General features: G+C 43.1%; 1 protein-coding gene across 7 annotated transcripts in view; it reads left to right on the top strand.

Moving 5' to 3' along the window:
- Positions 1–13,574, top strand: part of dnah8 (dynein axonemal heavy chain 8) — a 133,200-nt gene that overhangs the window by 54,300 nt on the left and 65,326 nt on the right. For all 7 annotated transcript variants that reach the window (XM_087142386.1, XM_087142390.1, XM_087142388.1 and 4 more), the window contains 8 exons: positions 3,495–3,654; positions 5,352–5,565; positions 7,610–7,706; positions 8,210–8,393; positions 10,249–10,445; positions 11,016–11,142; positions 12,200–12,435; positions 13,239–13,343. In XM_087142386.1, coding sequence (XP_086998512.1) covers positions 3,495–3,654; positions 5,352–5,565; positions 7,610–7,706; positions 8,210–8,393; positions 10,249–10,445; positions 11,016–11,142; positions 12,200–12,435; positions 13,239–13,343 — 1,320 coding nt within the window. The remainder of the gene's footprint in view (positions 1–3,494; positions 3,655–5,351; positions 5,566–7,609; positions 7,707–8,209; positions 8,394–10,248; positions 10,446–11,015; positions 11,143–12,199; positions 12,436–13,238; positions 13,344–13,574) is intronic.

The raw sequence follows: 13,574 nt of genomic DNA on the forward strand, positions 1-13,574 counted from the left end.
AATAAATGAGTATGCACATCCTCCGGCTGGACTCTTTCAGAAAGCTAGATGAAGGCTACTGTTGGTTCATATATCAATACAACCGGAGTTTGTTTTGTGTAGCAGCGGCACACTATCCACTCCTTGACCGCATCAGGACACTTGATGGTTGCATGATCACTTTGAAGACTGTAAGAAGCTGGGTGTGCATATTTTTGTGTGATGGTGCTTTCACTTCTGATACTGTTTCCATGGGCTTAAAACCACCGCAGTACTTGGCTGTGTTAATTTTTGTAGTTGTTGCACTGACAAAAATGGATCACTTTGGCACAGGTACATGTACATGTGGGTCTTTAGTGGTATCCATTAGTCAGAAGAGGGAAAAAAGCGCTGACTAATTGTCACTGGAATCGGTTTAGTTGAAATGGTGCCCTTGACAGGCCGAGCACTAAACAGGATAATGGATAGAAAAGCTGCTTTGTAAATGATGCCCATGGGCTGGCAGACAGCGTGCTAACCAAGGGGTGATCCATAAAGCTGGAGCGGCATTTTCTTCAACGATTGAATGATTGTCTCTTGAACCGGTTGAGTTGAAGTTGTGCACAGGGTGTGCTTTGAAAGGACGAGATGAAAATGTCGTCTGTGTCCGTGGGCTGGCAGTCGGTGTGCAAACCCAGTACAGTGCTCTAAACAGCCGAAGTGACTTTTCATCACTACAGAAGCTGCATGTGAAGCAGATGACTACTTCTCCTCTGGTTCTCTTGTCCTGCTCCGGGGAGAGCCGTCAAGCCTAATGTGCCATTAATTAACTACCGGTTCATGCATTTTCTTCACTGCATCCATCATATACCTGCCAGCAGTATTTCTCGGCGCTTCAGAAAAAGAGTTCTTTGAGTTGCCTGTCACCACCCAAGATGGCACTTTAGACAGTCAAACTGCGTGATATTAGACTGTTGACTTCATGACTGATGTGATACCGAAGGGAGAGAGCAAAGCCACTGGATATTTTCCATTGCCAATTCCTCCTCTTCAGATCTTTTCCCGCACCTTGCAACTGTACTGAGGCTGCTGTTTTGTCCAATCAGAGGTTCTCCGGGACCCCATTATTGATTCTAGCTGAAGCCCTCTATCACGGGGCCCTTTAGAAAGCTCTCAACATCAGAATAAATGTCGTGATCGAGGCTTGTGAGCCAATGCAGTGAGCCTCATTGCGCTGTTTGTGCAGCACCAGACAACAGCTTGACTTGCTTAACTTCCATTTCAAACAAGTCAAACTTTAATCACCGCTGCACTCCAGCTGTCTCGTCCCTCCTCCTCGCAAAAATAACAGAATGACATTCTCAGTCAACCTCAGGAAGCGCTCCTAATGAGGCTGTAATTTGATTGTCGCCCACTTTCTGATTATTTCAAGATTCACCACAATACACGGGGTATAGTGAACACATTACTTATTAAACAGAATTCATTGCAGGTGACAGTGAACATGTGCACAAGTGTTCGTATGTACTTGTATTGCTTGCAGTGCCCTCACGCATGTAATCATTTTCTTGCCTGCATGTGTCCTGGGTCTGTTTGGGGTTCAGAGGCCCACTCCAGCACAGTGGAAATCAGCTGAAATCTCATTCAGTTTTTCTTTAAATTATGTATGTAAAGTAATGCCCATTAATGTAAGTTAATGCCCATTAATGTAAGTTATTGTCCATTAATGCAAGTTAAATTTCCATTAATGCAAGTTTTTGTCCATTATGCACATGTAAGTTAATGCCCATTAATGTACATGTAAGTTAAATGTCTATTAATGCAAGTTATTGTCCATTAATGTACATGTAAGTTAATGTACGTTAATGTCCTTTTCTGATGTACATGTATACATGTACAGGTACATGTAAACTAAAACTGAGACTCATTTTGTGGGAGCAAGTCACGTAGGTTTGCTGAATGTTGGAGCCTTTTAAATATCAGGACTGTAGCTACTCACATCCGTGGAGCAGACATTTGGTGCCAACACTGTTCACCACACTGCAAGCCATAAAATCATTTTCTCTCTGTGCCGTGAACAGTATAAATGTGACATCAATCCCTTTGGTTTGTATTCTTCACGGCTGAAGCTGTGATAGGTCCAAGCTTGGTATCACTTTTCTTGCTGGTTTTTTGGGGGGAGAAAAAGACTTTGTAGAAATGAGCTGTCAGTCGGAGAATCTTACTTTGGCCTACCTTGTCCAACAGGACACGCATACAGGTAACAGTCGCTGCTGTTAATAACATGTAGGGAATAACAGGGTAATGGATTGGTTTTCACTTGAGTCCATTATTGTCGCTAGCTAGGCCCCTATCTGATTTTAAATGCACTTGTTTTTACATGGACTGGTAGCTGCTCAACCACACTTTTATTCCCATTCAGGAGCACCTCGTGAAAAAGTCAGACTATAGTCAGAAATTCAAATTTTTTTTCTCCACACTTTATTTGCCGACTTTACCTCATGAATGCATTGTGGAACATCCTTCAAGCCATATCGATAGCGTGTGCACCATGCACACAGCCTGACAATGCACTGCTGTGTGGTGCATAGAGATTGTAGAGGGAGACATTTCATTTCTCCATAAATTTACCAGCTCATTACTTGCATTGCACTTGCTAGTTTGAGGGTGAAATTTTACATTTAGGTCAGTGATCGTGATGCATGAGGGATATAAAGTCCGTGAAATTGGAATCCGATTTCCACGTGAAACCAGGAAGTAAAAACCAGTTGGTTGGTCACCCAGGCGAAAGGGCTCTCGACATTTCTGTCCAAAGTTGAAGTTTGCCCTCACTAGCAAAGAAGGGACGGATGGATGGGAAGTTTTCAATCACCCTTGTTGCACACTGTTTGGTGCATATGCCGTGCAATCAAACAGAAATTGGCTGCATATGCTAAGTATGCTCAGTGCCATGTATCCTGAGCCAACTGTGTATGCACTTCTGCACAAACGTGGTGAATTCCACCAAAGGACCGTCTTAGCTATTTAAAAACGTGCCCTCTGTTGTTCCCGCTCAGAGTGAATAGGACTGGCTAAACTGTCTGAAGTATTTATGACTGACTGCTTTATAAGGGCGTCCGTAAATTTCAATGGTTCTCATATTACTTTGACTTGGAGGGAGGGTCGGTTGGGGGATAAAATTGGAAACAAAAATTACTTGCTTTCACCTAGAAATTCTTAAGATTATTTTTTTTTCTCAGTAGGAAATTCCAGAACAGGGTTGACGGCCTAAAAAAAATTGCCATTTTTCCTTTGTTGGAGCCAAATCACGGCTTTTGGAAATAAGAGCCATGTAATTAACTGTGGATGCGCTAATGATGGCATAAAAACACAAAAAAGGCAACCTTCACTGATGATGTCAGTGGAAGGCAAAGCCCACTATTAAAACCCATAAACTCCTTTTACATTCCCTGTCAGTATACTCCTCATGTAAGCTATAACAAGAAATAACTGAACCCCTTAAGGAAAGTAATCATTCCATTTCTTCCCCAATGCAGAAACACTGCGAAGAGAAGACGAAAATTCTGGACAAGCTGAGCACCAAGATTGAAGACGCTGCCACCAACCTGGTCGATCTGTTTGTGGAGAAAGCGCACCGAGTGACCGGGTACCAGCGACCAGGGGAGACAACTCACAAGCAGGAGCAGGCCCCAGAAGGTGATGTATAACCGCATGTCGTCTGTCAAACTGTGGGGGTGGAACTCGTGGTGTCAGCTGTTCACAGTAAAAAAAAGGGGGCTCTTAGGATCACAAATGAGGGACGTTGGGAGGATGGTTTAACGAATTACTTAGAGTGTAGGAGGAAAGGAAATTGGGTCTCTTGGGCAGTCATCCATTCATTAATTCATCAATGTGTGGACCGAGTTTCCTCATGCAGGTGAAACGGACTTTGTCGTCAACTGCCACTCCATGCCCAAAAACAAAGGGACTGGGAGAAAAAAAAATTCTTGTAAAGAAATCTATCAGTCAGACGAGTAGGCCAACACTGATTTTATCCTCTGGAAAAAATCATCCATAAAGAGGACGCAATAGTATGACAAAAGAATAATGAAAAAGCGGCGAGGCAGATGTTAGTTTGTAGTGCGGTACAATCCAGAATCAGTTGGACTTTGCACCCAAGTGATTGTGACATTAAAGTCTGCATGATGATCGGACAACTGCTTGATGAACACTTAACACGAAGCTGTTTTATTTAATTGACAAGAGTTGGTTGGTTGTCTCTAGACCCGCGTCAGTGGAGTTAGTTGTCTGTGAAATTAGAGCTAACTGCAGGACTCCCTATAACCCCCCATCCCCTGGGATCGCAGCTTTGTCAGTAATAATGCACAACACTGCTTACTTGTCACTGCTCTCCCTGATACCGACCCGGCCTTGTCTCTCCCTGTCCTGACTGAAGCTGCCCAGCACTCCACGGTTCTTTTAATTGGCCAGTGAAGAAATGAAAAAAAAAAGTATGGAGGAGCTAATGGGTTGATTGAAGGGCTCAAGGTTTAACAGAGGATCCCCATAGTCATGGAAAATCCTTGGGGAAAACGTTGTCCTGGAAAGTCATGGAAAAGTAGTGGAACATTTGGGGAAAATACAGTGTCCTAAAATTCTGTTATCAGAAGGAAATAAGTCATGGAAAAGTCATGAAAATCAGGATCATGCAAGGGTTACATTGGATCGGCCCTTTTGTGATAATGGAATGATGATTAAATTGACATTCTGTCCTTGTCAGTCTAGAGTAGTGGCGATGGCAGTCTGCTAGATCATAATACCAAGTTGGCATTAAATTTCATGGAAATTGCCATATAGTCTGAAAATCCTGGACAAGTCAGGGAAGTAGATTTTTGTGGGAATATAGGCTGCTTACACCTGTTCCCATTTACTTACCTATTTCCTGAAAAAAAAAATCAAAGTTGAAAAATTCAGATTTTCCCACTGATTTTGTTGATCAAGTTTACCTGATGCCTTGTGAAACATCCCTCAAGCCATATCTGGGGTTAGTCCCACATGTGCAGTACTAACACCTCCTTACACGGAGATGCAGGTGGTGCACAGGGCATCATGCCGTGCTGATCACAGCAATGGCGATGCAGTGTGAAATTTTGACCTTACGAAATAGGGACTCATGAGATGTATTACACGTGCATATGGGGTGTCAGTCATTGTCATGTATGAGAGTCAGAGTCCAATACAGAAGTCAAACTTGTTTACACCTATTTAAGCCAGTTACTTGTTCCATCATCTGCAGAAAACCACCCACGTGGTGGGCTCTCAACCAGTAGGATCGGACAGTAGAAGTGGGCAGTTGGATTCGTAATTATGAATTCACATGTAGTTTATCATTCAATTCTCTATAACATCATCAGAGGAGAAGACTGAGGGGCAGAAGGCTGAGGAGGACGACCACCAGCGGGAGTCAGAGTTCAGTCTGGCCAGCAATGAGAGCCTGGAGGAGGAGGCTCAGCTGCAGGAGGAATGCCAGGAGCTCATCATGCACTTCGGCCAGCGATTGCTGGAGGCCTTGCTCAAGGCCACTCGCCAGTCCCTGGATAACATCAAGAGGAGGGTCTTCTTCTCCACGTGAGTTCTGTTGCTGTTTTGTAGCTGGCGTCCCTCCATTGCCTGAATGTCTTAGCATAATATCCTTTGTTGCTGGTGATCTTACGTCTGTCTTCTGATGAAGGAAGGCCTCTTCGCTTGGTCTGCGTCACATCCCAGGCCAGTTCTTGTGATCTCATCTCTCTGTACTGCGCGCTGCTCCTCTGAGCCTGTGTTCTCAGGATTCTGTTTGTTGCTTGCAATAACCATCTGGGCCCAAGTTTATGGCGCTGCAAAGCACACAATTTTACGCTAACAGGGGCTCCATGCATGTCATGGACACCATGAGCAGTAAGCAAGGTAAAAAGCCACGCTTACTGTTGGAGGGAAAATTTGCTTAACATAATGGAAATCACAGCGTGCGTGCAACCATTTGTAAGCACAACTACATGTACATGTAGGCCAAACACCACCATGAAATGGTGCTTGAGGTTAGGAAATTAGTCCGTTTTGTTTTCTCTGTTGTGAGACTGTTAAGCATCTCCATGACATTGGACCCTGTTTCTTTCATGTATGAGCAATGGAATTGGCTGTGTCCAATTAGATTGGCTGCGGCTCGGAGTTACACACGTGTCTATGGTAAGTAACCGCAGCCACAAACTATTGGCTCCCATAGGCGTGTGTGTTATTTACAGCTGTAGCCATAACATTTGCACATTGCCATTGGCCCCTTTCTGCTTTCTTGTCTTTTCTGTTGGTAGTGTTTTAGACCTTTATGTTTTGACTCCTGCATACGATAAGATGACAGCCAACCTCAGATTTTATTTATAAAGGCGTCAGTCAGTGACGTATCTTCTACTGCCCATGCATTGTATTTTTTCAAAGGAGCACAGTTAACATTTTACAAGCATGGTTCACCGATGGCAGAATGATTTTCAAAGTGGGGGCCAGTTATTAGACCATCAGGCATGAGCCATTAATAGGCCAATCTATTAACCCTAACCCTCCTCAGTCCTCCAACAGGTGAAGGTTTGAGGAGGGTTAGGGTTAAGCCCCACCGTACCATAGGACCTCCAAAAAAGGTTTGGGGGATGCCCCCAAGTAGTGTTTGTTAGTAGTAGTTTATTGGCATCCTTGTCACATCTGACCTTTGATTTGGGACGTTTACATGTACATGTAAAATGCATACTTTGATTTCCCGGAGTGGGTAATTCCAGAAATTAAGGGTTCAGTTTTGTGTGCGTCCCTGTCACATCTGACATATGATTTTGTACCTTCAGAATGCAAATTTCCTAAATTCCAAGCGTGATGAATTATTGCAAAGTTTCTGCTAAACAAATACTAATAGTTTGAAATCAATTCCTGTGATATTTCCATGTCACATGAAGGACAGAATCAACAGATGTAACATGTAACAGGGACACAAAAATGTTGCACTTTTGGACCCTCAATTTCTGGAACTACCCTAATGCAAATTACCTTCCAGTTAATAAAATACTTAGAAAATAATTTCAGTGATATTTTCATGTCAGAGTGTCAAATGACACGTGTCAGGTGTAACAAAGCGACACGAAAATGCCACACTTTTAGAATTCGGTTAGGTAAAATTGGTCACTGTCAAAATTCCCTCCTCCCATATCACAGGTATTGTTGGATCTTCAACGGTATTAAAACATAGCTATATGCCAAGCTTTGCTGGACATTCAAAGCTAAGAACATAGTTTCTAAAAAGTAATAATTGTTTACTGCTCTGATGTGGGATATGACATTTTGAATACTGGTATAGTGTACATGTACATGTAGTTGAGGGATGCATAGCACCCTTAGCAATAATCTTTGAACATGAGAGGTTCGCAGTCCCTGCATTATCCTGAGGTGAATGTATGCTTGCCTGTGTGTGCTTGATACCATACAAGGTTTGGTGTCTAATAGTGAGTGTGACATGGTTTTTTGTTGCCCTGTCACGCCCTGGGGCATTGAAAAAAACCCAAATAACAAACAAACAGTATTCAAGACAGGTACATGTACATGTATGACAACACATTGTGTACCACTTCTCTCTGAAATGTTTCCTCTCTGTCTACAGACCCATAGGAGGCAGTGGACTCAGCTTTGGTATCAGACATACAGCAAAGAGGTCACCATTCTTCCAAGTCAGTGTAGCACTGGAGATTCCCAACGTGGTATGGACACAAAAACTCACCTATGTTGGTTTTTTTGGGGGGGGTTAACATGAAAGCATTTTTACAACAAGTTGTAAGCTTGTGTACGTGCTTGTTATTAGTGTCGGCTGGAATTGTTGACTTGGAAACAAGTTTTAATATTTCAGACTTGTGACATGACTTGAAAAAACAAATGGATTGCAACTTAAGTTGAAATGAATTTGACTTGTTAACAATGCCAACCTTTGTGAAAGTAAACACAAGATCAAATACATCTGTGCAAAATTCCTGATTTCCTGTGTGAGAAAGCAAGCCTGCCTGTTTTCAGTATGGTGATGTTTTACAGCTAGAAATGACAGCATATTTTGATGGAAAAAGTGAGGCAAAAAAGTAAGATTTTCATGACTTCACTTGACTTGGGAAAAATGGACTTGTGACTTGACTTGTTGAAAGATAAATTCAAATTTAGAAATACTTTGTGACAGGACTGCTCACTGCTCTAAGAAAGTGTCTGATCATTTCAGGTGATCAAACCCAGCCTCGACGACATACAGCAGGCTCTGAACAAAGCCACCGTCTGCGTCTTGGAGGTCAGCCGAGGTGTAGCCCAGTGGGGCCAGAAGCGTTTCCTGGTCAGAGAGTCCCCGATGTCCAGTCACTTCCAGCCCTCTCACATCGACGTGTGTAAAGGCAAAGTGACAGCATCAGGTAATGGAGCACTGGTTGCCTTGGTTACGGTGTTACTACTGCTCAGCCGCGGCTTCATTTTTCATCATCAGGCTGTGTTGAAATTGACCGGCTGCGGCTTGGGGATGCAGACATCAGTGGGAAGAGGCTGTAGCCGCAAGCCAGTGGCGTCTCATATCTACATACGCTATTCCCAGCCACAGCCATTATCTGTGGGCGAAGGCTCGACCTCATCAGATTCATGGTTCTTTTCTAAGCCCCTGACTTGAGGTCTTGACTTGCTCAGTGCATGTCCTTTCTCTGTCAGAGAGAAATTAGGTATTGTAGTGTGTGAGAATTGTTTTAATTGCTTTGTCGCTTAATGGCCTCTGCGGGTTTGTGGTCCAAAGCCAGAAACACTTCTGAGGTTTGACAAAGGGCCAGGGACTCTCTGATGTTATCTCACAGGGTCTTTGAGCAGGCCAATTCTCTGTTGATGAAAATCAACAGTTCTTGTGAATTAACCTTTGCCCTGAACTCTGTAATCCACGTATGATGTGAAATCAAGACGACCGGCACAAATTTTATAGCGTGCTCTTCGGTTCGAGCAGGTTATATTGCTCCATTAGGATTTAAAATGTGTTTGATGAGAAACATCTGAGATTTGTCAAACAGACAGGGCCGTAAATGATACCAGAGAGCCGGAAAAAGCACCTGTAGCAAACGACTAATCCGTGTAAAAAATAATTTTCGGGGAGGGGAGAGAACATTGTCCATTTTCATCAGGATGCCGCACTGAATGATGTATGAAACGAGCTTGGTTAAGCTCCCTCTCTAATGTGAATGAAACCAAATCCCTCAAAAAGTTGCCCTTCAGACATCTGTGGATTATGGTCACCAATTACTCTACATTGTATTGTAGGCCTACAATAAACCCTAGGAAAAATCCTTAACCAATTTGCACTTGATGATGTGTAAAGAAACAGGGATTTCTCACATCATATTATAGAGGGCGCCATAACACATTCTGGCACATTCTGTATGCAGTGCCAGGCCATGTACTGGAATGTCTGAACATGAATATGTATGTGCATGAATGTGCATATGTTGACCCCTCAAGCAACCATGGCTGAGTGTAGTAACCGATATCATTCAGAGACATTGTCTAGCAGTCTTACAAAACAAGATATTGAACAAATGACCACCCAACTCCAACTTTGTAATCGACTGTAGTTGTATCTTAAAAAGTCAGTATTTTTTAACTAGAACAATTGTTAAATATAAAGTAAACAGTGAGACAAACAAAACTGACTGTAAAATTTTCAGAAGTAATAACAATAGGTAAATTTATTATGGTTAAGTAAGGTAGGGACAACAGTGAATAACAGAGCAGTGAATAACAGAGCAGTGAATAACAGAGCAGTGAATGACAGAGCAGTGAATAACAGAGCAGTGAATAACAGAGCAGTGAATGACAGAGCAGTGAATAACAGAGCAGTGAATAACAGAGCAGTGAATAACAGAGCAGTGAATGACAGAGCAGTGAATAACAGAGCAGTGAATAACAGAGCAGTGAATGACAGAGCAGTGAATAACAGAGCAGTGAATAACAGAGCAGTGAATGACAGAGCAGTGAATAACAGAGCAGTGAATAACAGAGCAGTGAATAACAGAGCAGTGAATGACAGAGCAGTAATGGCTAAACTGGATAAAAAAATTATGGTTAATAATGTACGCTGAGAAGTTAGTAGGGATGTTTCTAGTTTGTATTTGAATGTATTACTGAAGTCAAGGGGTGAAAACATCTTTGAATTGCACTTCATTTTTTTAAAATGGCATAGTGGTAAAACACACTTCCTTGGTTTATGAGCGTCTCTGTTGTCAATGACACATACAGTGGTCAAGATGGAGCCCATCCCGCCCCAACAACTCAAGAACTACTACAAGAGCATCGCCGAGCACAAAGACATCCTGAAGCTGCAGATGATGCTGAGCAACGCCATCAGCCACACCAGGCCCAAGATACACGACGCCCTCAAGATGTTCAGCCACTTCCAGTACTTGTGGGAGGAAGACAGGAGTGAAGTGGTCAAGGTGAGAAGGCTGATGTATATAGTGGTGTGCACTGACGGCTAGTCGAAGCAAAACTGGGGTACCTGTGAAAGGAAAGTAACGAAGATGGGCAAAAGCATTTTGTACATGTACAGCACATGAATTATGCACCCATACTATAAACTGCCATCAACTGATGTCACGTCAAAGTGATACCCTGCATGTCCTCGGAAGTGCATCATGAGTCCACACGTTATTCAGTCCTAAGCCAAGTCACATACTATTTAACTGAACTGTAACAAAAGCTTTGTGACAGAACTTGTGACTTTCAACTCGAATACAACACTTAGTGACGTCTGTTTTAACAATCTACACAGCCTGTTTTTTGTCGGCAACCCCCTTTTAAAACATTTCTGTTTTAAGTGGCTGAACAGCTACAAAGTGTTCTTCTGTGCAGTGGATGGAAATAATTGTGCCATATGTAGTTGGGTACTCGGTTCCGAAGCACAGCCCCATTGATTGGTGGCCAACATTACATTGACGGGAAAGCCTTTTGCCGGATAAAGCCTCATATGATTTCCAGCCATATGAGTTTCACTGTTTGTATGACAGGACTTCATCGAGACGCAGCCCATCCTGTCTGAGTGGAAGGCAGAGATACTTCGCTATCAGAGCCTGGAGAGAATGATCGAGGAGCTGGAATCATCGGTGCAGGTGGATGCTATTCAGCTCTTCACAGGTCAGTAGGGAGTCATGTCAAGTCTTACAGCCAGTGCTTACTGGCCATGTGTTGGGATTTTCAGATATATTTGACTGCTGATATGTCACATAGTACATGAATATTGCATATAGCTTGAGGGTTGATAGTATACAAATATTGACTTCAAGTGATGTAGTAAAACTAGCCTCCCGAAGTGATCCATGGAGAATTCTCTTTTCCTGAGATAAAGTTGGTTCCCTAGGCAAAGATAAGGGAACTACTTTGTCAGCTTCAAATACCAAGGGGAGCTACAACGGACTATCCGTCTGAAAAATAACTATGTTATAGTTGTAATACAACATATTAGTTGCTGTTAAAATTTCAGGAGCAAGGGAAAGGTAGCATATATTTGTGTTGCCATCTGTTCATGAGTAGTGCACTGATAGATAGCGTACCGAGGACTATGCTCACTCATGCGTACTTCACCTGTGTGACAGAGGTCTAACCTTGTCCTGTAGAACAGATCCAGCCCGTTTTTGATTTGCTTATGCACGAGGACCCTCACTTTTGTGCCAGGCGAACAGCCAAAATGGCATGGCACGTGATAATGAATCGGACCAGCGAGAGTTCAGCCCTCGATGACGAATGTATAGACTAATCTGATTAGATGCCATAACTCCGGTAAGAACCGCACTCTCACACACAGTCTTCAGCTTGACACGCGTGTGCATTTCGCAAATTGCGGCACCCCATTGGTCAAAGAGGCATGTATCACGGGCGGTACCACCTGTCCACGAGTGCCGTGCCACCGCAGTAATGGTTTCTAGTTCTGGTTGTCGAATTACACTCTATGAGGTGTGGTAGTTAATAGCTGCTCATTCTCTGTCGTGGTTGGCTGAAATGTGGTCACATGGGGTTCACTAACTGACCAATGTAGGCTAGGGCATGAAATTTGCATCAGCATGAACTAGACATGCACTAAGACATCGTCTGCCGGGTACAGTAATCCGAAATACACAAGTAGGAAAAGTTAAAGGAGGCCTGTGTGTCAATCCAAGTAGTGTCTTTCTCATCCAGAGCATTTTCACTGCCTCAGATCCCATCAAGCTGGCACTGACCATCGAAGCTCAGGCCTGGAAGATGCTCCTGGGCAAGAGCCTGAACCAGGAGTACCGCAAGAAGATGGACGACATCTCGGACTTTGTGACCGAGTACTCCAAGCGGCTGGCCCGGCCCATCAAAGACCTGGATGACGTCAGGAATGCCATGGCTGCCCTGGAGGACCTGAGACAGAACGAGATACGCATCGATATGACCCTGGGCCCCATAGAGGTGAGGTCAATTTCAAGTGCAATGGAATTGGAGGGAAGGTGGCCTCTAATAACCCTGACAGTTAACAGTGGAGAAATATAAGCCTTAATTAACGTTTGAGGACCACAGAAATAGTGATACTAATTAAGAAATTTCTCCAATTTCGTACTGATATTTTGGTGTTTTTTCTGGCCATGCTTTCAGTAGTGCCAAGGAATGTAATGAAGGGATAAGGTTAGAATGGTGGCAAGCCTTGGGAAGGCTTTGATTGTTTATCAGTTGCACAAATACCATAGAAGCTGTGTAAAGATGAGTCCTGTGACATTTCACGGGACGCTCCCGGTGGCCCCCTTTAATGGTGTGCTGGCTTTTGTATGGAGCGACTGTCACTGCATACAACATTTTATCTTCATGTTAACCATCATTGGAGGGGTCCACAGCAGATGACCAGTGTAAGCTTACCATTGCCACTAGATTCATCTGTGGATGGAAAAAGAAATTGGGCTGTTTAAGTTATGTTGATATGTATTTCTGTAAGAGTTGGGATTTCATGTTGAAATATATTAAATTACCGGTACGTATTTCAAGGCTTCATTGTGGGTGTAAAAGTGGAATTGATGTTAAGTAGATAGTTTACAACGAATATTTAATGAATGCAACCTTGAATGAATGAATGAATGAATGAAACCTTGGACTATCAACGAACATTTCTTAAAGGTCTTGAGCACACAAATAGAGGATTTGGATTCAAGTGTTACATGGTGGTACGTCTTGTGTGTGCAAGTAGTTAAGTTGTGAGTTTTCGTTGCGGTTTCGCATTGCAGGAAGCCTACAACATGCTTCAAAAGTTCCAGGTGACCGTTGCCAAAGAGGAGGCCGACCGCGTGGACACGCTGAGATACTCCTACCAAAAACTCACGCTGCAAGCGGTAAGTGCACCTCACAGATACACGTATCTTGGATGTCGGTCATTCTAGCGATATCGGTCTTGCATTGACTGGTTTTTGGTTTTGGATTGAAGTTGTTTCCTGATAATCTTGAAGAGCTCTTGCCACGTAGTGATTTAATGATAGTATTGTGTCAGTGAATGACGACAAATCATAAAAGATCACTGGAATAAGATCTCTTTCCTTGAGAGATCAGTGACGAGAGTACAGTAG

Source organism: Acanthaster planci, linkage group LG10 (assembly GCF_054643075.1).
Source record: "Acanthaster planci isolate LZ-2023a linkage group LG10, COTS_SCS, whole genome shotgun sequence".
Taxonomy (NCBI): domain Eukaryota; kingdom Metazoa; phylum Echinodermata; class Asteroidea; order Valvatida; family Acanthasteridae; genus Acanthaster; species Acanthaster planci.